Here is a 22,079-nt window from a genome sequence, read left to right as displayed (position 1 = left end):
CCTCTGAGAATCGGTGTATGTGCCCCGATAGCCATGCACCCTCTCATTTCTGGGGCTTGGGGAGGGGAGGAGAGGGCTGGAGAGGGCCTCACTTGGCACCCCACTCCATGTCCCCACCATAGCCAGCGCTACTGCATGTGCAACCCTGAGGTGGTGCAGCAGTTCCACAACCCCGACACCATCTTCATCCTCGCCTTTGCCATCATCCTCCTCAACACCGACATGTACAGCCCCAACATCAAGCCTGACCGGAAGATGATGCTGGAGGACTTTATCCGAAACCTGCGAGGTGAGGGGGGGGGAGGAGGGGGAAGAGGGAGATGAAGGGGATTGAGGGGGACAACAAGGGGGAGGAGGGGGAGGAAGAGAGGGAGGAAGGGGCAGAGGGCAAGGCCACTGCCCAGGCCCCATTCCGTTCAGCATTCATTCTGTGAGGCTGAGCCGATTGTAGATTGTCACCCCCGCAGCCAAGGGACTGGACACTGCTGTGTCCAGTCCCGGGCACACACAGCCACCTGGGAAAGTTGCTTGCATGCCAGGCAACTTTGGAGAGTTTCCAAGAGTCACTGCCACAGCTCCGGACCTTGCCCTCCACAGAACGTCCTCCAGTGGGTGACCTGTAGGCACCGGCGGCACCGCTGGCACCAAAGTGTACCAGACCTCCCCACTGCACAACATATGAGGGCCTTTAAGTCTTGGGTCCATTTATGTCAGCCTTGCAGATAACTTCATGGCACCCACTGGCCACATCCTTTCCCCAGTGAGATAATGCACCCGCTGGCAGGGACCAGGACAAAACTGGCAGGATGGGATAAGTGCTCAGTTGGTTTTTTCTTTTCTTTTTTAGCATTTAAGAAATTTAAGCTATATGTGCACATGATTTAATAAAGTCAAATCGTTCTACAAGGCCTGCTACAAAAAAAAATATTCGTCCCTGCTCCTGTTACCACTCTCCTTCCACAGAGGCAACCGCTCTCAACTTTTTGGGGTTTTTTGCCATTTCTTGTGTTTCTTTTATAGCGCTGAACAATGTGCTTCTGCTTCTTTTCTTATTCCTTTTTTTATATTAGATTAAAGCCCATTGTAAGGTTTATAGATCCGAGCACTTGGTGCATGTTTATGTCCACATACACGTGTGATCACAGCCAGCTCTCAATGGAGATCGATCCCCTGACCCCAGGACATCCTGTCCCATTCAGTACCCCTGCCTCAGTGCCAACCGTCTGACCTTCCATCCATGCTGACCAATTGTGCCAGTTCTTGAACTTCATATAGATGGGTTTAAATAGTATGTGGACTTTGGTTTCTTTCATACACTACTACTTATTCATTTTTAAAAATTTTAAGTATCATTAATTTCTGTCTTAATCCGTTCAGGCTGCCTTAACAAAATACCACAGACTGGGTAGCTTATAAACAAGAGACATTTATTTGGCACAGTTCTGCCAGCCAGGCAGCCCAAGGTCAAGGTACTGGCAGAGGGGTGTGTCTGGTGAGAGCCCACTTCCTGGTTCTGGCTTGAGAGCCTTCTGGCTGTGTGCTCACATGGTGGAAGGGGTGGGGAGCTCTGTGGGGTCTTTTTGGTATATGATACTAATCCTCACACTCATGAGAACTCTATCTTAATGACTTGGGCACTTTCTGAAGGCCCCGCCTCCTCATACCATCCATTTTGGGGACTAGGGTTTCAACATACAAATGGGGGAGGGAGACACAAGCATTCAGACCACTGCAATTTCCCATCGTGGAAAATGAGGATTAGCTCTCTTTCATCCACCTACCCTAGCCCGCCCCCACTAAAATTACACTGCAGCCCCACACTCTTTGTCTAGCTGCAGCATTATTTTGGTGACATCGGTGTTTATGTTACTAAGATGTAAACATAGTCCAAAGCTGAGTCTTGAAGTATATCATGATTACAGACCCTTCCTGTTTCCGCTTTCCTTGGAGTGAATACTTGTATTCTTTTTCCATTTGCTTAGCTCTCTAGGCACCTGCCACCCACTAATTTCCAAACTCCCCACCCTGTCAAGTTCTTCTCCACACATGCAGCCTGGGAGGTTTTTTTCTTGGAGCCTCTCTCCCCGAGCCTCTAGCTCTGCTCCAATCTGGACAGAGATTGCTTGCACCAGCACCCGGCTGTCAGCATGGGACACCCTTCACATCATTGACAGGCGTCCTTTGCCTTGTTCTTGTGATCCGTTCCTGTGTCCTAGATTTCGTAGCTTGCTTGTTTATGGTTCACTTCCACAGAAAAGGTACCCTGGTGGCAAACTTTCTGACAACCTGTGTGTCTGAAAATATCATTTTCTACCTTCACTCTTGATTGAGAGTTTGGCTGGGAAGAGAATTCTGGACTGGCAACACTGAGCTCAGAATTTTGAAAGCATTGCTCCATTGTCTTTTAATGGACGGTGCTGCTCTGACATTCCAATTCCTCACCTTTTGCATAGTATTTTCTCTCTTTCTGTCTCTAAAAGTTTACAGGCTCTTCTCTTTGTCCTTTGCGTTCTAAACTTTCCTGATACTCCACCTCGTTCAGGTTCTTTTTTTTTAATTGAAGTATAATTGACATCTTGTTAGTTTCAGGTGTACAACATAGTGACTTTTATACACTGGGAAATGATCCCCATTATAAGTCTAGTCACCGTCTGTCACCATACAAAGTTACGGCAATATTATGGACTCTGTTTCCTATGCTGTACATTACCTCCCCATGACTTAATTTATTTTGTAACTGGAAGTTTGTACCTCTTAATCCCCTTCACTCATTTTGCCTACCCTCAACCCCCCTCCCCTTCTGGCAACCAATAATTTGTTCTTTGTATATATGAGTCTGTTTATATTTTTGTTTTGTCTGTTTATGTGTTTCATATTTAGATTCCACATGTACATGAAATCATATGGTGTTTTTCCTTATCTTTCTGACTTGTTTCACTTAGCATAGTAAGCTCTAGGCCCATCCATGTGGCTGTAAATGGCAAGATTGCATTCTTGGTTATGGCCGATATATATATATATATGTATATATATATATACCACATCTTTTTTATCCATTCATCTTTCAGTTGACACATAGGTTTCTTCCACATCTTGCTGTTGTTAGGCAATGTTCAGTGAACATGGGGGTGCAGATATCTCTTCAAACTGGTGGGTTTCTTTATGGGCTTTTCCTCATCTATTGTGCTAGTGCTGGGTTGATCCTTCAGTCTAGAAACATGTTCTCCGATTGTGGGAAGTTTTCTTAAATACTGTATTTAATCATCTCCCTCCTTTGTTTTCTCTGTACTTTCTGGAACTCTTATTATTCAGATATTAGATCTCCTAGTTGGACCTTTTAGTTTTTACAGCTTTCTGCCTGCCATCCTTGTCTTCTTGTTGGACTTTCGTGAAGATGTCTTACAAGTCACCTCTTAAGGTCTTCATTTCTGCTGTCACGTGTTTCATTTTCAAGAACCCATTCTTGAAATGTTCCTTTTTTTTTTTTAAAGATTTTATTTATTTATTCATGATAGTCACACAGAGAGAGAGAGAGAGAGAGAGGCAGAGACATAGGCAGAGGGAGAAGCAGGCTCCATGCACCGGGAGCCCGACGTGGGATTCGATCCCGGGTCTCCAGGATCGCGCCCTGGGCCAAAGGCAGGCGCCAAACCGCTGTGCCACCCAGGGATCCCGAAATGTTCCTTTTTTATAGCATTTTAGTCTTGTTTTGTAGATGTGGTATCTTCTTACATATCTCTGATGACATTTGGTTTATTTCAGTTGCTCCCTGCTTGCCTCTAATTCTTCTGGCTTCCTTTCTCTGTTTCCCCATACTTCTTTTTCTTTTGTGTTATAGGCTTTCCATATATACATGATGAAACGTAGTTGTTCTCTCATATCTAAGAGTGAGTTAAAAGGCTGATTTTAAACAGTTTTAACTATGTTTTAAAGCAGAATTTTTAAGACTCTGTGAGTATGGGCAGGGGAAGGGTGCTGACCAATGGGCTTTCTCATAGGGTGATTGAGTTGAACTGTTTCACTGAGGAATCCTTACTGTAGTATCTTTACATTTTTCTCTTGTGCCTGTTGATTCCCCAGAAATGTCCAGTCTGTTGTCCAGAGGGTATGAATCTGGATGCCAGCGATCTAAGATCTTCTGGGTCAATAGGACTGAGAGGGTCTCTTAATACATAGACATCTACTCCATGCCTCAGTTTTCAGCATAGACTCTCATCTTTGGCTGGCCTTGGGGTCCTCCCATCCCAGAGTTCCCAGTTTACCTCTTCCAGAGGACTAACCCTCAGTCTGCTGTTGGAGTGGAGGAAGGGACAGGGAGATCTAAATGCTTTTTAGGCTGATGATCAATCTATTTTCCTGTTTCCAGCCCAACTTTACCTCCACGTTCAAGGATTCCCATTGCCACCCATCCCAGAGCCCTTTGGTGATTCTTTGGTGTGTTAAGTGGCTTGTAACCTCTCTGCTGGCTTCAGGTTCCACTCTCTCAGGCTTGCCAATCCATCTGCTCATTTGTCCACTTCCCAGGTCACGTGGTGCCATTTTTTCTTCCCTACTCTCTTACTCTTTGTAGACATATCTCTCTTTTTAAAAAATAAGGCACCTGGATGGTTCAGGGCACCTGGATGGTTCAGTCAGTTAAGCATCTGATTTTGGCTCAAGTCATGATTTCAGGGTCTTGGGATTGAGCCCTGCATCAGGCTCCCTGCTCAGTGAGGAGCCTGCTTCTCTCTCTCTCATTCCCCCTGCTCGTGCTCTCTCTCTCACACACACACACTCTCTTACATAAATGAATAAAGTCTTTTTTAAAAATTAAAAAATAAAAATAAAAAACTCCCTTTGACCAGAATATTCAGAAGGAGCAGAGGTGCTTCTTCAGTGGGATGGATGCCTCTGTGTTGGTTCGGATGGAGTCTTGCTCCCTGCTCTTTCTTGTCCCCAGCCTCATGTCTTTTAGGTCCCCAGGGGCGCCACACAGCTAATGTGCCTGACTTGAAGAACCAAGAAAAGAATGTGGATGAAACAGGGTTGACACAAAGAGTTGCTCATAGAAGGTGTAATGTCCTCTCACTAGTCAGGAAATCTCCTTTGAGGACACTTGCCAAAGTTGTTTTATTTTCTGTTTTTCTTTCTTACAAGAGAAGCATATAGTTTTAAAAGATTTAGGAAAAGTAGAAAGAAGAAAAATTTTATTGCCTCTCTTTCTAGCTCACAAAGAAATTTATTTCAATATTGGTAAATTTCCTGCCAGTATTTTTTGTTACCAGAGTGTTGTGACTATGAAGTAGGAGATGGGAGTAAGGTCTTCTTACCTGCATTGCCACAGGGGGATGTCCAACTCCTCTTCACCTAATATCTAATCACCACCACCTCCCAGGCTCCCAGTGAAGGAAGAATCTTGTCATATATTCAGCAACTAATCATTGAGCACCGTGCTCCCTGGGGGAGAAAGAGGGATGATCCAAGAGGGAGGAGATCGAGAGAGAACAAGACAGAACATCAGCTTTCAAGAGACTCTCATGGGAGGCAGGGAGCTGTGTGGGGGGTAGATAAATACACGGAGGACAAGAGAACTACTAAAGCAAGGCGCTGAACAGGAACATGGAAGCTGTCCTGGGGATGAGAAAGAGGTGGGAAGGGGGAGTGGAGGTTCTGGTTCTGGAACAGCAGGAGATGAGGCTGCAAATGTGTGCTGGGGCCATATTATAGTAGTGCTAGTGTCTGGCTAAGGAGTTTGTCCTTAATTCAATAGGTATGGGGAGCCAGTCATTGAAGGCTTTGGAACAGGGACAGGGCAACGTCAAAGCCAGCCTTCAGGAGCCTCAGTCTGGTGAGGTCTTCCACTCTCTGGCTCCTCACCTCTGACACTCCTTCCCTTCTTCCCTCCTTCACCTTCCCTTTCTACTCCACCCTGGTAGGCGTAGATGACGGTGCAGACATCCCAAGGGAGCTGGTGGTAGGGATCTACGAAAGGATACAGCAGAAGGAGCTCAAGTCCAATGAGGACCATGTCACGTATGTCACCAAAGTGGAGAAGTCCATCATGGGCATGAAGACAGTAAGTGCCCACCACAGAACAGCTCTCACCCCACAGGGGTAGCTTCCTCTCCCATGGATGCCAAGCCCCCTACCTCATACCTCCTTTTGTCTCCTGTGTGACATCTCCTCTCATTCTCCTCCTTCCCTTTCAGAAACCCCTTCCCATTCTTTGCTCACTTCATAATGATTGAGTCCCCACTATGTGCCATCCACCATACCCTCTGTCTCCCCTTAATGACATTTCCTCATGGCTACCAGCCACCACATCAGGAGAGCCTGTGGTGAGGTATCAGGAAGGACTGTCCAGTCGTCTAGGGTTGAAGCATCTGGATGACCAGATGGGGAGACGAAAGATGGGCTAGATACTGGGCTTTCCTGGATGGTCCTATTGAACAGAAAGCAAGAAAGAGGCTGAAGGAAGCTCTAGACTGTGGTGTCCCAACCATTGGGGTGCCCCTTGGTCATGATCTGTGTCTCAGGCAATATGGTCCAAGTTGGCAGTGATGCTCTATGGTTTACTACTCAGACATCAGCAGAGGCTCTTTAGGCCATAAGTATAAAGGACGTAGAGTGGGTTCTGCTATTCGTGTCTGTTTTCTCCTCCCTAAAGTGCTGACCCAAGAAACAGCTGGAGATCTCATCGTTGCCACTGCAGTAGATTGTTCTGCAGACAGCAGATTTGAGGCATCCCCACCATCCCCTCCCTCTTGCACACTTGCATTTGGTTGTGCAGGCGAGAAAGTGCCAGAGTGCCACCCTGCAGGCTGCAGCCTGGGTCGTGGGGGGCCCTCAAGAAGATCTTGGGGGAAAAAGAGTTGGCAGTGGCCATATTTGAACAATCTGGAAGCTCTTTTCAACTTCCTCTCCCCATGTCTGTATCTCCTCATCTACTCCAGCACAATGAACACTTCTCCCCAAGCCTTTCTCCCCAAGCCACACAAGGAAGGAAGACGTTTAGGGTGAGGAGAGGGGACATTTAGGGTCAAGTTCAGGGTTTGCAGGCGGAACCCCGGCCTCCATCTGCTCTTCTGGAAGGTGGGTGCTGTGGGGTGCGGAGGGCAGAGCCCCGAAGCCTCCCCCATCAATGTGTGCCTCCTCCCCAGGTGCTGTCCATGCCTCACCGCCGCCTGGTCTGCTGCAGCCGGCTCTTCGAGGTGACAGATGTGAACAAGCTGCAGAAGCAGGCTGCGCATCAGAGGGAGGTGTTCCTCTTCAATGACCTGCTGGTGGTGAGTGGACCTTCGCCCCGAGCCCGGAGAGGGCTGGGGAGGGCCAGCAACCTCATTCCGAATGCCAATGCCATACTCATTTACCTTTTCCCGTGGCACTTTCACATCATGGGGGGGGGGGGCGGTGAGGTCGCTCAAGCAGATATGATCATTCCTACTTCCTAAGTTATGAAGCTGAGACTCAGAGGGACCAAATAATTTGTCCGCGGTCATGATGGAAATGAACCAGATTCCAGAGCATGTGCCTCTCCTACATTATGGAAAACCTAAGGCAGGAACGGTACAGGGTGTGCTTCACATCACATAGCCCGAGAGGACAGTGAGCTTGGGGGATGTGTGTACGTGTATGTGTGTGTGTGCGCATTGAGTGTGCATGTGTATGTGGGGATGGGGATAGGGGGGTGACAGGGGGTGGGGGGCACTTGTTCTTTGAAATATGTATCCATTCCACAATATTTAATGAGTGTCACCTATGTACCAGGCTGGGAACAAGATTTGTAAGTGCTGGGAAACAGTGGAGAACAAGATTGGGCTTGTGTCTTTTCCTCGTACCTCCCCCCATCCTCTCTATCCATAGGTCACACTGGCACTACCTCTAAAATTACCCCACATCTAACAATCCACCTCTTAAGTCCACTTTCCACAGAGCAGCAGAGTGATCCTTCTAGAGTACAAATCAGGCCGCATGACTGCCACACTTCCCATGCCAGGCAAAGGAAGTCCACGTTCCCAGACCTAGGGCCTCCCAGATCTCTGACCCCATCTCCCTTTCCTCTGCTCCACTGCTTGGCTGCGCTGGCCCCCTGGCCCCACAAGCTGCCTGCCATGGGCCAGGCTCCTTCCATCTCAGTCCTCTGTTCTTGCCGCTCCCCCAAGACTTTACCCAGCCACCTCCCTCTCTTCACTCGGGTCTCAGTTCAAATATCACCTCCTCCCAGAGGCCCTTCCCGTGCGCCTCAGAAGATAGCCTGCCCAGTCACCTTCTCTTCTTTACCCTATTTCATTTTCTTTGCAACACTTTCCAGTTTCTGAAATTACATTATTTATCTGTTCCTTCACTTTGGGTTTTTTTTCTGCTTATTATGCTTTATAGATTGATCCATTGCTTTATACCCCAAGGTCTTCCTCTGGAACAGCATTTCCCTGAGGGCAGGGCTCTCTCTGGGCTGGCAGATCCTGTGCCCCTAGGGCCCAGCTTAGGAAAGGTGCTAAGTTTCCATTCTACATGGGGAAGGATATAGAAAATAATTAAGAAAACAAATAAGTTAATACCAAATTAGGGGAAAGATGGCATGAAGACCAGGAAAGCGAGTGACAAGATAGGGAGGGGCTGGGGTTAGGGTGGATTTGGTTTGTTTGTTTGTTTGTTTTTGTCACGTGGGCTGCTCAGGGAGGGGGTCTCTGAGGAGGCAGCATCTGAGTTGAGATCTAAGTCATAAGACTAATCCAGCCCCGTAGAAAGCTGCAGGGAGAATTGTGGAACAGGGGTAGCATGTGCAAATAGGGATCTGCACTCCCCCTATTCAGACCACAGAAAGGAGGACAGCAGGGCTGGAGCATAAAGCCAGAGTGAGGCACGGATCAGATGGGGAGAGACAGGAAGTGTGGACTCTCTTCTGCAAAGTGCAGTGGGAATAGCCACTGAGGGGTTTATACAGTAAAACCCCCCCATGGTTTGTTATAGTGCGTATTTATATGTGTGTGTGTATACGTGTGCATCCACATATATCAACGTGTATGTGTGTGAATGTATCCTGTGTAGAAGTGTGCAAGTGTGTTCATGTTCGTATTTATTTGCGTGTTCACTGGTGTCCCTGTGTGTCCATGCATCTGAATGCACGCACACACGTGTACACCGTCAGTGCTTGTCTCTCTCCCTCTCTTGAACAGATTCTCAAACTTTGCCCTAAGAAGAAGAGCTCCTCCACGTACACATTCTGCAAGTCAGTTGGCCTGCTGGGCATGCAGTTCCACCTCTTTGAGAATGAATGTGAGTCTTCCTGGGATCCAGAGACATGGTGGAAGCGGTAGGGACGGTGTGTGTGGTGGGGGCAGGGGGGGCAAACACCCAAAGGTCCTATCGCCGCTCCGTGCACCACTCCACCTCCAGCCTCACCTGCTGCCATTCACGGCCATGGGGGCCTGGGGTATGCTTTCCAGATTACTCTCATGGCATCACCCTGGTGACCCCACTTTCGGGCTCCGAGAAGAAGCAAGTGCTGCATTTCTGTGCGCTGGGCTCGGATGAGATGCAGAAGTTTGTGGAGGATCTGAAGGAGTCCGTCGCGGAGGTGACAGAGCTGGAGCAAATCCGGATAGAGTGTAAGGCTGCTGTGCGCCTCGTGGCAGGGTGGGCAGGGGGACTCCCAGTCCAGCAAGGAGGGGCGGCTGCTTGCTCCGGTCTGGAGTGAGTGTGGGAGAGCCAAGGACCCTCCTGCCATCCCGAGCCCTTCCCCAGCCCTGCTGCACTGTCACAGCCCAGGCGGGTGTGCTAGAACATGCACACCTTGTGTGCACACCCAGCCAAGCCCCCTGGAACCCAGGACTCCGCTGTGTCTGACTGACACAGCCAAGCCCAGCCGACCAAGGCAGGCGTACACACCTAAAAGTCTGTGGGCCCGGGTGCTTCTCATCCCACCAGACAGCCTCCGTTCAGCCCCTCCCGCTAGATCCAATCAGAGTCACACATTACATCTGGTGGCTTCATTTCTTTCATCTTGTTTCCCCCAGAATGATCCCCCTCTTTTATTTTTTTCATAATATGGTCTTTCTGAGGAGTCCAGTCCGCTTTTCTGACCATCCCTCATCTAAGAGTTGTCTTTTTGTTCCACTGAGGAATACCTGGATTCTTGATTATTCCAACTCAGTCATTTTAAAAATTCTGTGGGCCTCTCTGTAGGTGCAGGTAGTTTGCCAATTACTTTGTGGTTTAGGAAAAGAGCCGTGATATGCCCACTCGCAAGCATGATGCTTTAGCATCGCAGTGGCTTTGGATTGCCTTTAATGGGAAATTAAATCACAATGGATTCAGAAAGTAAAAGAGCAAATAGATTTCAGGTCTGCCTTAGATGGTCACTTAGTTGACAAGTGCCTCTAAATTGATTTAAACCCATTAGGCGACAGGGAAGGCAGGGGGATCTGGGGGTCAGGGGACCAGTATGACGGGGTGATGCTTTTTAATCAGCATTTTTGGAGCACCTACTCCGTGCCAGGCAGTTTGTCCTCAGCGTTCACAGTGATGCTGCGACATGGTGCTTGTCCTGGGTGCACAGACGAGCCTCAGGGAAGTTAAGGGGCGTGTTTAAGGCTGTGCATCTTAGAAGCGGACGAGTTGGTGCTTGGCAGTTGCGTTTAAGTCTGATTTTGAGGTTCGTGTACTTTCTACTCTTGAGGATGACAGAAGAAGTTTCTGGTAGCATAAGGAAACAAAAGCGCACCAGACCCAACTGTACGACTCGGTACCTGCTGGGGCGCAGGGGGCATGCGTTCCCCTGCAGAGCTCTGTTGGTGTCAGCGGGATCACAGACACTTCAGCGGTGGGCCTGGGTGCTCAGAGATGCCGCCTTGGCTGTTGATCTTGACTGTTCTCAAGGACGCACCCTGATATGTCACTTCTGTGGATGTTAAAGTGCTACCAGTGGCTCTGCCTCGCCCTGGGGAGGCACCGCGGGCCAATGGGCACCAGCGTTGCAGGAAGAGGCCCCCCTTCGTCCCCCGCCCCCATCAGCCCTGGAGCAGCATGCCCATCCCGCCCCAAGTACAAAAGAGCAGGCATTGCCAGAATCAGCCTGTCAAGAGTACATGTCCTCTCCTGCTGTCTAGAGGGCGGGGGAGCAGGGAGAGAGGCTCACGTCTGGCTCTTCCTGTTCAGCTAAGAAAAGCTGAAGCACTGGGCAGGAAAGCAAGGTGGGAAGGAAGTAGAAAAAGGAAAATGGTAACAGCAGAGCTACATTTTTCCCATGCCCGGCACCGGGCTGCATGCCGAGCCTCTTTTATCATCTAACCCTTGCTGTGACTCTCCATCAGGCAGATAGGATTGTCCTCAGTTTACAAATAAGGGAAGTGAGTCTCACAGAGCTGAAGGAAGTTATCTGGGATCACACTGTCAGTGACAAAGCGAGGTTTGCGCCAAGGTCCTCGGACTCCTTGCACATAATTACGAAGCTCATTTTTCCAGAGCCAAGACAGCCCCTCCCCAGGGAGGGACGACCCTCCGTTCCGGAAAAGTGTGAAGTATTGACTGATGGTGTGATTCAGGCAGTCAGGACAAGCTGTTCTGGTTTGGAGGCTTGCAGCCCAGTGTCCCTGGATTGTAGATAACTAGAGACAGAAGATGGGACCCAGGAGAGCAGCTTTAATAAAGGGAACTTTTAAGTTATGTCTCTTGAAAAACAGACGCTGAAGGAGTGATTTAATAATGATTGGAACAGGTGTAAAGTCTAGCGAGAGGAATCAAAGTGGAGGACAAGACGGATGCCCTGGCTGTCAGCACTGCCGTCCTCAGGCAGCGCATCTCCTCCCTGGGGGGGCTCGGCCAGCTGGGTGCAGGGTGGACAGGCTGGCCGTCACTGGCTGTCACCTGCTTTCACCAGCCATCACAGAGGTCTGCTGTGCCTCAGCGTGCGTGTGTGTGTGTGTGATTCGTCCAAGTTGTAATAAAAGCTAATATTTACTGAGCACTTGCCGCAAGCCAGACCTTGTTCCAAAGGGCTTTGATGCATTTCCTCATGTAATCCTCTTAACAACACTCAGAAGTGGGCACTGCAGTCCCTTCATGTGAGGCACAGAGAGGTTAAGTAACTTGCCCAAAGTCACACAGCTAAGAAGTCCCAGAAGCAGGATTCAAACCCAGGCAGCCCGCCGCCCTGTCCTTTGTCTCTTTTGCTGTGTCTCTGACATTCAAGCAGCTGTTAGCAACCCCACAGACAGAGAAAGAAACAGAGGTTCTAGAGGGTCTCTAATTTGCTGTGAAGTGGGGTGTCAGACGCAGGTCACGTGTCAGGGAGCCCCCTCCCCTTCCTTCCATCTCTACCTCACCACAGTTGAGGCTGGGTTCCTCTCCATTCTCTAGGGGAGCTGGAGAAGCAGCAGGGAGCAAAGACACTCTCCTTCAAGTCCAGCGGGGCGCAGGTGGACCCACAGTTGAAGCAAGGATCGCCTACAGGTGAGCCCTGGTTCTGCTCCGGAGTCCCAGACCCCAGGCCCTGGCCGGCCCTGGGCCCACACAGAGGCCACGCTCCGCCCCCCGGCCTTGGGTTCCTGGGGAATTGGGGTGAGGGAAGTGCTCATTCCCATGGACCCTTCTTTCTGCTCTGAGCTCCAGGCTCGTCTCACGGGCCTTAGTAGTGGGAGTGAAGAGGACGGGGAGAGAGGGACGTGTCCATTTACACGTTGCCCTAAGGCCACGGGTCCCTGTGGAATGTCACTGTCCTCCCTGGAGGAGTCAGGCCAAGAGCCCAGACACCCTGGCCCCAGGGGGGGAGCCTCCTACCCACCCTCCCCGCATGCAGGCTCCTCGGGGACTATGGGTTCACTGGGGGGTGAGAGGTGTAGTAAAGAGAAGCAGCATGAGAAAAATCTGCCTACAGATGGGAGCCCGGTAAGGAGGGTGGCCAGAGGGGTCTGGAAATCTTGATCTGTCCATCAAGTCTTTTCCCTAATGAGCCACAAGTGCTCCAGGCCAGAGTCAGTCCACCCCAAAATCCAGACAAGCCTTCAAACCCAATTTTTCAAATGGTTTCTTCAAATTGACTTACTCCAAACAAATCAAGCCAGCTTCAAATTTTCTATCACCTTTGGCCATGTTCTCTAGACCTGCTTCCTTTCTCCCACCGACACCTTCCTACTTTCTATCTCTTGGCCCTCATCGTACTCTTCCCCTTCCCCTGCACCACCTGCAGGGAGCCTGGGAAGAGTTACCTCCACCCCTGCTCTACAAACCCAAATAAAAATCAGAGGGAGAGATGGTGTGAGAATTCACTCCCATCCCAACAACGCCCCCCCCACACACAGTAAACCATCCAGAATTGTCCACTAATTAATTAATTTAGCCACTTATTCTTATATTTAACAAGCACTTATTGAGTGCCTGCTGTGTGCTCCCTGCTAAGCACTAGAAGACCAGGGTTCCAGCAAGACACCATCTGGAGCCAAGAGGCTGCAGTGGGTTTCATGCTAGCCTCCCCACCCCCGCCCCCGCCCTCCCTTACAGCCATGACACCATGATGCTGGGACAGACGGCATCACAGCACTTGGTCACTCAGCTAGAAGATGCAATTCCTTTTCCAGGCAAGACTTGGGGCCCTTTTAGCTGCAGGGAGATCCTTACTGTGATGTCATCTTCTGCATGTGGTTTTGACTTGCCATCATGCATTCATAATTCTCCACCCTGCCTGATTTTTCAGCTGGCCCCTCTGTTTCTCTAAGGTCACAGTACGTGGGTCACTGCTTGTTTGCACAGCTGTGTAAACCCCGAAGCCAAACCTCAGCTGTGATTAATTACTCGACTTCCCACCCCACTCTGCATCCCAGGCTGCCTCTTTTGGAAGCTGCACCCCCTGGTCAGGCCAAGATGCATGTGTCCAGGGCCTGGTCCATCCATCACCTCCCCAGTGGGATTCTTCTCGATCCCAAACAATGGCATAGCTCCCTCTTGTGCTACAGAGAGCAGAGGGATGAGCACAACGAGGGGATCTGCTAACATGCACATGTGCACATAGGCACACAACGTGTGAACAGTCAGAGGGCTCCAGCAGAGGGGCTCTGGGAGGCCTGGTGAGGGTAGGGGTGGGAGCTAGGAGTGACTGAGCTGAGAAAAGCCACCACGCTGTCCCTGGAGGTCCGCAGCGTCCCAGGTGCTGTGCGGAGCCAGTCAGAATGTTCCATAGCGATCACACAGCCATCATCAGCCAAGCTTGCCATGCCAGGTCCCGTGCTGAGTCCTGTATGGGCCTCAGTGCATTGAATCCTCACCACTCAGCTAAGTGGCAGGGATAGGACACAAAAGGAACCGGGCCCCTCCCTCACGGGGCCTGTGGTTGAAAGGGCCAGATTAACGTGGTGCCCACAAACACACAGCAGACCCTCCTTGTGTTTCTTGAGAACCAAGAACCAATGCCATCTCGAAACCAACTTTCACTGTCCCTATCAGGGAGGCTTCGACTAGGGGTAAACAAGACTCAGCAGTGCTCACTTAAAAACCGTCAGAGTCTTCTAGCCTGTATGCCCAAGCTCACACAGCTACCTAGTGGCAGAACTGGGCTCCGACTTCTGGTCTCCCACCCCAGGGCCGCATCTCATTCAGGAGTGGCCTGGTACCTAGAATCTTCTGTCCACACCGTCTGACTGCAAGGACGCCTGGTATTGGGGGCGGAGCAGGGTGAGGGGTGGAGGCGAGAGGCAGGAATCTGTATATTGGGCTGGGTAGAGAGTGAGCCCTGTGCTCTTTGCATTCAAAGCCAAAAGGGAAGCCGCGCTGGGGGAGAAGCCGGTGGAGAGCACGGTGGAGGTAAGTGGAGGCCTGGTTGCCCAGGTGAGTGGTTCCGAGCCCCCGCTTGTCCTCCTTCTCACTGTCTCTGTTGTTTCTCTTCTCAGGTATTAATCAATGCCTCCCCAGCCCGACTCACCATTTTACCAATTTCAAGAGATACAATTAAAAGTTACTGCTAGCATGGGTAACGCCACTGTTCCAGCGTCTAATTAAGCCACCGCACTTTCTGCCCATTCCCCAGCCGAGTGCCCTCCGAGGCCAAGCTCCCAACTGACACCTGCAGATGATGCCCATGATGCCTCCATAGCCGCCCGCCCGTCCCGCCCAGCCCACTTTCCCGGCCGACTGCTCACTGACCCCCTAACACTTGCTCTATCGGGGAAGCCACCGTTCCCGTCCCCTGGTGCCTCTGTCCTCCTCAGGAGGGAGCCTGGGCCCCTCCAGAGACTCACCCCTCCAGTTCAGCCCCAGTGGCCGCTTCCAGTGGACCCTGCCCTCCCAGTTGGCCCTTGGGATGGTTGGAGAACTCAGAGAAAGGGCAGCTGGGAGGGTAGAGCCCCTCCCTGGACCAGCTGGTCCATTTGCTAGGGGTGTGTGCCGGACCCCAGGAGGCAGAGCAGGGTTGGGTCACCTTAGGGATTTCCCTGGGGGGAGAACAGGTATAGCCAAAGACCGTCCTTGTGGGAGGGGGATCCCGCCCTCCAAAGCCACATGGGGAGAGACTAGGGAGGTAGCCACAACAGCTAGTTCTTGCCAGGCCCCCCAAGTGTCACCTGGAAGGGGGGGCATTCAGTGGCCCCCATAAGCTTCACTGGGCTCCAGTCCTCCCTCACTGCTCCCCTCGCACCCCAGTGAACCCCCTCACTCCTCTGCCAGGCCTCCAAGGGACAACTAGCTTCTCACACAGACACCTCCCTTCCCAGCCCCACTCCCAGCCGGAGGAGCCCCCACTTAGAGGTCTGAGGGAGGAGTCTACCCCCACCAGGATACCCCAGGGGACACCCCCCCCACCGTCTTCCCTTGTTGGCCCCCCATCCCCCACACACCTGTGTCTGGAGGAGGCACCTTTACACGGAGGAGCTTCCTGCCCCAGCAGCTGACAAGCCCCCAGGGTGGGTATTCCATCCCCCGCCCCCTCTTCTCCCCATCTTCCTGCAGCTGCCCATTTTCTAGCCTTGCAGATAAACACACAAAGCTCCCAGCCCTCCGGTTGGTTCTCCTGCTCTGCCCTGCCTTAGGCTGACCTACCTGGGGAGGCCAAGCGATCTGAGGCCCGTCCTCCCCTCCCACCCTGCCAGAGGGCCATGTGGCTATCTGCAAGGCTGCCACCCCCAGCTAGCCCCCAGGGCCCTGCCAGCCTCTGCTCCCTTGCACAGAGGACAGCCTCGCTGCCTCCAGCCTCTCAGCTGGACCCAAGCTCTCTCGTCCTCTGCCCTCTCTCTGTCACTGCCTGGCCGAGCCCCTCTGGCAGGCGCTTCTCCATCTTCTCTGAGCTATTCTGACCTGCTACTCATGATCCATCCTCTGTCTCTCTCTCTCTCTGTCTCTGTCTCTGTCTCTGTCTCTGTCTCTCTCTCTCTCTCTCTGTGATGCTCCTCTTTCCCTCTCTCCGTTCTTTCATTAGCAGGGAGGTAAGAACGGGGTCAAAATGAATGTTTTGCTGTCACTTCCTGCTTCTCACTTACTGACCATTAAAGATAAGGGATCCAGGGGGGAGAAGGGAGGTGCAGACAATGGAGGGGGATCAGAGAGCCAGAGGTGAGGAGGAGGTGAGGAGGAGCCAAGAGCTGTGGGCTACATGGGGGAGGTGTGCCGGTGCAGAGTACAAGGAAGGCTCAGTGGGTCTGGACTAGGGCTGCTAGATGTTAGCTGTAAAATCTGGGGTGGGGGTAAGAGAGCACAAGACCTGCCCCCACTATCTAGGCCACGTTTCTCCTGGGGAATAACTCTGAACACAGGCAGGTGGGGAAAGGAGCCTGTCCCCTCCAGCAGCGGTGGGCAGAGGCCTTCTGTCAGAGTGAGGACCCCAGAGGGCCCCCAGGGGAATGTGGGCCCCGGCTATGCCCTCTGCCTGCCCTGTGTCTCCACAGGGCACGGAGGGACTCAAGTGCTCCTTCATTTGATTGGGGAGGGGGGTTTGGATCTCAGCCTAGAAAAAGCTGTCAAGGCTGGAGGTTGAGAGTGAAGGAAAGCCTCCAATGTGCTGAGCAGAGCAGGGCCTGTGGACATTGAAGTACCAGATGGAGCCGGGGCTTGGGGGACTGTGGAGATGGAAGCAGCCCATGGGGAGTGCACAGGGCCAGAAGGGGGGGTGGGTCGTAGAAATTGCATCTCCTGCCAGTGAATAGGGTTAGGATCCACTAATATAGGGCTCCAAGATGGTTTTGAGCGGGGCATGTTGGTCTAGGCCTGGCAATCAGGGCCCCTCTCTGTGGCCTCAATTACCGCCTCTGTGCTCTGAACAGCTTGTCCTGGGTGGTAGTGCCCAAGGACAATAGGAAGTACCCTCCGAGTGAAGGGTCTCAGCGACCACCGAGCCAGGCGTTAGAAGGGGATTGGGGCATGTCATACCTATAGGCTGGGGAGCTGGAGGGTGAGAAACTAAGCACCACTCCTGGAAGGTTCTAGTTCTCCTCAACCTCCCTCTGCTAGGGAGAGGAGGCCAGGCTGGCTCACAGTGACCTCCACAGGCTGAGGGGGGTCCTTAAGATTACAGTCCTTTCTGGGTACCCCCTCCTACGGTGGGGCAGATTCAACCAGGACACAGGCTGTCCCAGCAAGGCTGCTGGGGACTGAGTTCTGGCCTTGGCCATCTGGGCTGCTTTCAGATTCATGGCTTTTGCCTTGGGGAATCTAGGAGGACAGGGTAGGGTCAGATCACCCTTTCAGGGGTCCCTGGCATTCTGGGTTTGGGCACCTTTGTGATTCCACAGAGCCAGTGAAGCCTCTCCTTTAACAAAGAGAGGATAGGGCTTGAAAGGCTCAAGGATGGGGACACCTGGGTGGCTCAGTGGTTGAGCATCTGCCATCGGCTCAGGTCATGATTCCGGGGTCCTGGGATCGAGTCCCACATCAGTTTCCCTGCGGGGAGCCTGCTTCTCTGTCTGCCTGTGTCTCTGCCTCTCTCTGTGTCTCTCATGAATAAATGAATAAAATCTTAAAAAAAAAAAAAAGGCTCAAAGATGATGGACTGTCCCTGTGTCTGGTCTCAGGAACCAGAGGGAGGCAGGGAGAGAGGGCAGAGACCATTACCCCGTTTTCCAAGCTTAGAGGTTGATAGGGAGGTGGAGAGAGGTTCACTCGGGAGAGGTGACAGCCGTGCCCTAAAAACCCTGGGCTCCCGTGGCTTGGGTTCCCATCTCACGGGAGAGGAGTCGGGCCTGGAGAGCCACGGCCCCCCCATCACACCCAGGGGCGGCCCTCCCGTTTGGCAGCCAGGTTTCCTCTAGGCGGGTGGAGAGGGCTGGCGGGTCGAAGTGAGCGCTGGGAGCAGCCGAAGGGCCCAGGAGGCGAGTAAGGGGGGACGGGAGGCTCAGGGTAGCCAGTCCCAGCAGCTGGGAATTAGTCTTGTAACATTTCACGCTTCTCTGGCTGTTTCTAAACTAGGTGTCAATTCACAACAGGCTTCAATCATCTCAGCACAACCCTGCGCTGGGGGCCGAGAGGGGAGCGCCGGTGCCACCACAAGACCCGCAGCCTAGCCCCTTGAGGGAGCAGCCCCCGCCGCTGCCACCGCCACCCACACCCCCCGGGACCCTGGTGCAGTGCCAGCAGATTGTCAAGGTCATTGTCCTGGACAAGCCCTGCTTGGCCCGCATGGAGCCCCTGCTGAGCCAGGCCCTCTCCTGCTACGCCTCGTCCTCCTCTGACTCCTGTGGCTCCACGCCCTTGGGTGGCCCAGGCTCCCCGGTCAAGGTCATCCACCAGCCTCCACTGCCCCCGCCCCCTCCCCCCTACAACCACCCCCACCAGTACTGCCCACCCGGGTCCCTGCTGCACCGACGCCGCTACTCCAGCGGCTCCAGGAGCCTGGTGTAGACTCTGTCCTCCCCATGCTGCTGTCCCGGGAAGGCCGGCTGCCGGAGCCTGGGAGCACCCTCAGCTGCACCCAGCAGCCCCAACTGCCCCTTTGCTCGCTGCTTCCCACGCCCTGGCACGATGCACTTCTGGTCACTGGTGATCGTTTTGGAAAGAGAATCTCAATCCCTGGCACCTGGGTTTGCCTCACCCAACCATGCTTCCCTTAGTCTGCCAAGCACCCCTTGCCCCTAATCTGGAGACACCACCTCACTCTCCTGGGGCCCTCCACAGCAAGGTGCATCCAGGCCTCCTCTTCCCTACTACCACTCTGGCCACCTAGACCATGTACTGCAGAAGGCAGGAGCCAAGAGCCTAACCAGCTTCCTGGCCCTGAGACTGTCAGGCCCTGGGCCTCAGGCCAGGTGGGGAGGCACGAGGGGTGGGAGGTTTTCTCTGCTGCACCCTCAGGGCCAGGAGTCTCAGGCAACTGATCCTCCACCCCCCAGGGATATCAGCTGTCCTGACCACATCCTTACCCTCCTCCCAGGGCCTTCTCCCGCCTTCTCAGGAGCTGGGCCCTGCCTATCCAGGGCTTCTCAGACTTCAGGAAAGTTCTGAGGAAGTTAAGAGGGTAAGGGGGACCACTCTCAGCTCTCTCGAGATTAAGTCAGCAGAGCTGTGGAATTGTGAGGTCACGTACGCAACTTTCAAAAGGGTTTCTTAGTTTTCTAGCCCCAGCCAATGCAGAGTGTGCAGAGTCTAGATGGAAACACACTCAGAAAAACCAGGTTCTTCCAATGTGGAAGCAGAAACAGGGAGAAGCGGTGATCTGCCCAGGACAGGTAGGATTTGGATCCAAGTCAGGGCTCCTTTTTGAATGACTTCCACAGCCTCCATGAAAGATTTGGAGGCAGAAGCAGGCAAGAGAAGCAGGTGCTCCAGAGGCACTTGGATTCCTCTTGCTGCTGTCCCAAACTAGCCCATCAGCCTTTAAATCCTCCTCCCCATGTCTCCTCCAGGAAGGCGCCAGGCCTGCTTTCAGTAGGAGTGGCTGAAAGAGCCCCTACACCCTCAAAATTGCAAAGGAGAGCCAAGCAGGGCTCACTGACCTTCCCAGGGCCAACCAGAATCAGAGAGTCAAGCTTTTAGGAGGCTCCTCATAGAGCCCAGGCAGCCAAGCCTCGAAGCCCTCAGGCAGGACGGTGGCCTGCCCCAAACCCAACCCCAGCCGTTTCAGGAAGCGCCTGCCCCAGACCAGGCTGGTCTCTCCAGTCCTGTGCCAAGAGCTCATTGCTGTCCTGCGCTAAAATCCCCTCCCTTGGAGCCCGTTAATAAAGCATGCCAGGAGATGGAGGTGAGTGCTGCCCGGGTCTAAAGTGAATCTGCTTCTCCCTGACGCCTACTCCATGCCCCAAAGGGAGCGCCCTGAGCCAGCTAGGAGGCACAGAGTCCTCCCCCAGTCTCAGAGGTTCCAGATGACCTAGTTTCGTATGTGTGTGTGCAGTCACCCAGACGTCATATGATGTCACCCAGTGAGTTTATTTCTGGCTCTGTCTTTGTCAGTCTGGTTTCCATAACTTGTGGCCAATTTGCCACCTCCTCCCATGGTGGCTGCCCAGCTGACCGCCCCATCCTCGTGGGCCTGGCACCTTTCTCATGTCTTCCCTGTAACAGGTGGCTCCAGTCACAGCCTTTTGGGACAGAGTGGCTGACAGATGGGACGCACAGATTCAGTCACCTCTGATGCCCTTGGCTAAGGCAGGGATCACCCTTAAAAAGTGCAGGCCTGGGCAGCAGGAGTCAGGGACCCAGGAGGGAGGGGCCAATCCTCAAACGAAGGACGATGCTGGAAGAGGGCAGTCGTTATGCTGGGCGTCAGAGAGGCTGCCTTAGGAAGGAACAGGAGCTATGAGATGGCCACGTGTGGCCACCCCCACAGGGTGGGGACCATGAGTGCCAGGGGCCACCGAGAAGGGGGACAGTCGCAACCATCTGGTCCCTGTCACCTGCTCCACAGCGCTTCTCATTGAAAAGTGCCCTCCCCCTGTTGACAGGCAGGCTAAGCTGGCCCCTCCCTCCCACATCTGCTGTAGCCTTGGCTTTCCAGGTCAGGATCAGCAGAGGCTGAGGACCCAGATGCTCAGGCATCTCAGGGTCCCTACTCCAGGGAGGAGCTCACCCCGTCATTGTGGTGGCTTCCCTGAGCCCCACTGGCAGCACTGGGAGGCCTGGTCTGAGCTGTGAGGGGCTTCTAATCCCTGATGGCTCCCCTCACTGTTGGGGATGCAAGAGTTCCCACTATCTATAACTGCCCTTCCCTGATCAGCCAACAGACTAAGGTTGGGACCCACCACTGTCCCTGTCCCCAGAGCCTCATCCCCAAAGGCTTAGGATGAGCCTCCCACTCCAGCAGCCACACCAAGGCCCAGCCCTCCCAGGGGGCCTGGCTAGAGACACACTTGGGCTCTCCTCGCCAAGGCAGTGGGGCCAGCGGAGTGCCAACTGGGCCCCCAGGCACAGCATCCTGGGTACGTGCCCAGTTACACCACCCGGAGTGGCCCCACTGGATCAACTCTCTAGGCCTTATTTAGGGGACCTAGGTCCCTATCTCAATTTTATCCCTCTGGTCCCAACCCCAGAACCAGGAGTGGGAACTATAACTAGCTTTCCCACCCAGTTTTGGGCAAGTCCCACACCAGACCTGGAGCAAGACCCTGGCCTGACAGCTTGAGCTGGAAGCCTGCCTCCCAAGGCACATGTATTGATCAGCCCTGGGCCCTCGACCCCTGAAATCCTTGACGTCGCACCGCACTGTTCCCCCATAGCCTGCCAGAATGTCTCTTTGTGTCCAATAGGCTTCCCCGATAACCATCTGTCCATCTGTCCCTGTATTCTGCTGTACGGACTTTCTTGCTGTGCCGTCCCCACCCCCCGTATATGCCCCTTCACCCCATTGGAGAGAAACCTCTCTAGGGAAAGGCAGGGTGGCTACACCCAGCAACTAATCCAAATGGCAAATATTTTGTAACAAAATAGCCCAGAGGTATTTTATCTGTTCAATTCATAGAGTTTTAGAGATTATATTGAAATATGTCACTTGAGCAAATTGTGTCGGTTCCATTTCTTTCATTCTCCCTGAGGGAGATCCTGCTTTGAATCAGAGTGTCTGTGAGGCCAGAGTCTGCAGCCAGAGGATGTTGTGAGGCCCTCAGCCCCGAAGTCTTTGAGGGGCAGCTGGACAGCCTGGCTGCTCTCTCGTGGCCATAGAGTTGTCACCCCTGACGCCAGGATGAGGTACCTCTGTG

General features: G+C 52.9%; 1 protein-coding gene across 4 annotated transcripts in view; it reads left to right on the top strand.

The window, feature by feature from the left end:
• Window positions 1-21,875, top strand: part of IQSEC3 (IQ motif and Sec7 domain ArfGEF 3) — a 110,625-nt gene extending 88,750 nt beyond the window's left edge. For 3 of the 4 annotated variants that reach the window (XM_038576411.1, XM_038576410.1, XM_038576409.1), the window contains 8 exons: window positions 123-289; window positions 5,916-6,055; window positions 7,140-7,265; window positions 9,156-9,255; window positions 9,426-9,587; window positions 12,337-12,429; window positions 14,723-14,772; window positions 14,859-14,996. In XM_038576411.1, the coding sequence (XP_038432339.1) occupies window positions 123-289; window positions 5,916-6,055; window positions 7,140-7,265; window positions 9,156-9,255; window positions 9,426-9,587; window positions 12,337-12,429; window positions 14,723-14,772; window positions 14,859-14,933 (913 nt within the window). In that variant the 3' untranslated portion in view covers window positions 14,934-14,996. Of the gene's footprint in view, window positions 1-122; window positions 290-5,915; window positions 6,056-7,139; window positions 7,266-9,155; window positions 9,256-9,425; window positions 9,588-12,336; window positions 12,430-14,722; window positions 14,773-14,858; window positions 14,997-18,360 lie in introns of those variants that run through there. The other variant, XM_038576408.1, reaches the window with a different exon arrangement.
• The last annotated feature ends 204 nt before the right edge of the window (window positions 21,876-22,079 follow it).

This window comes from Canis lupus, chromosome 27 (assembly GCF_011100685.1).
Source record: "Canis lupus familiaris isolate Mischka breed German Shepherd chromosome 27, alternate assembly UU_Cfam_GSD_1.0, whole genome shotgun sequence".
In the NCBI taxonomy this organism is placed as follows: domain Eukaryota; kingdom Metazoa; phylum Chordata; class Mammalia; order Carnivora; family Canidae; genus Canis; species Canis lupus.
This window is presented reverse-complemented; position numbering and strand designations above follow the sequence as displayed.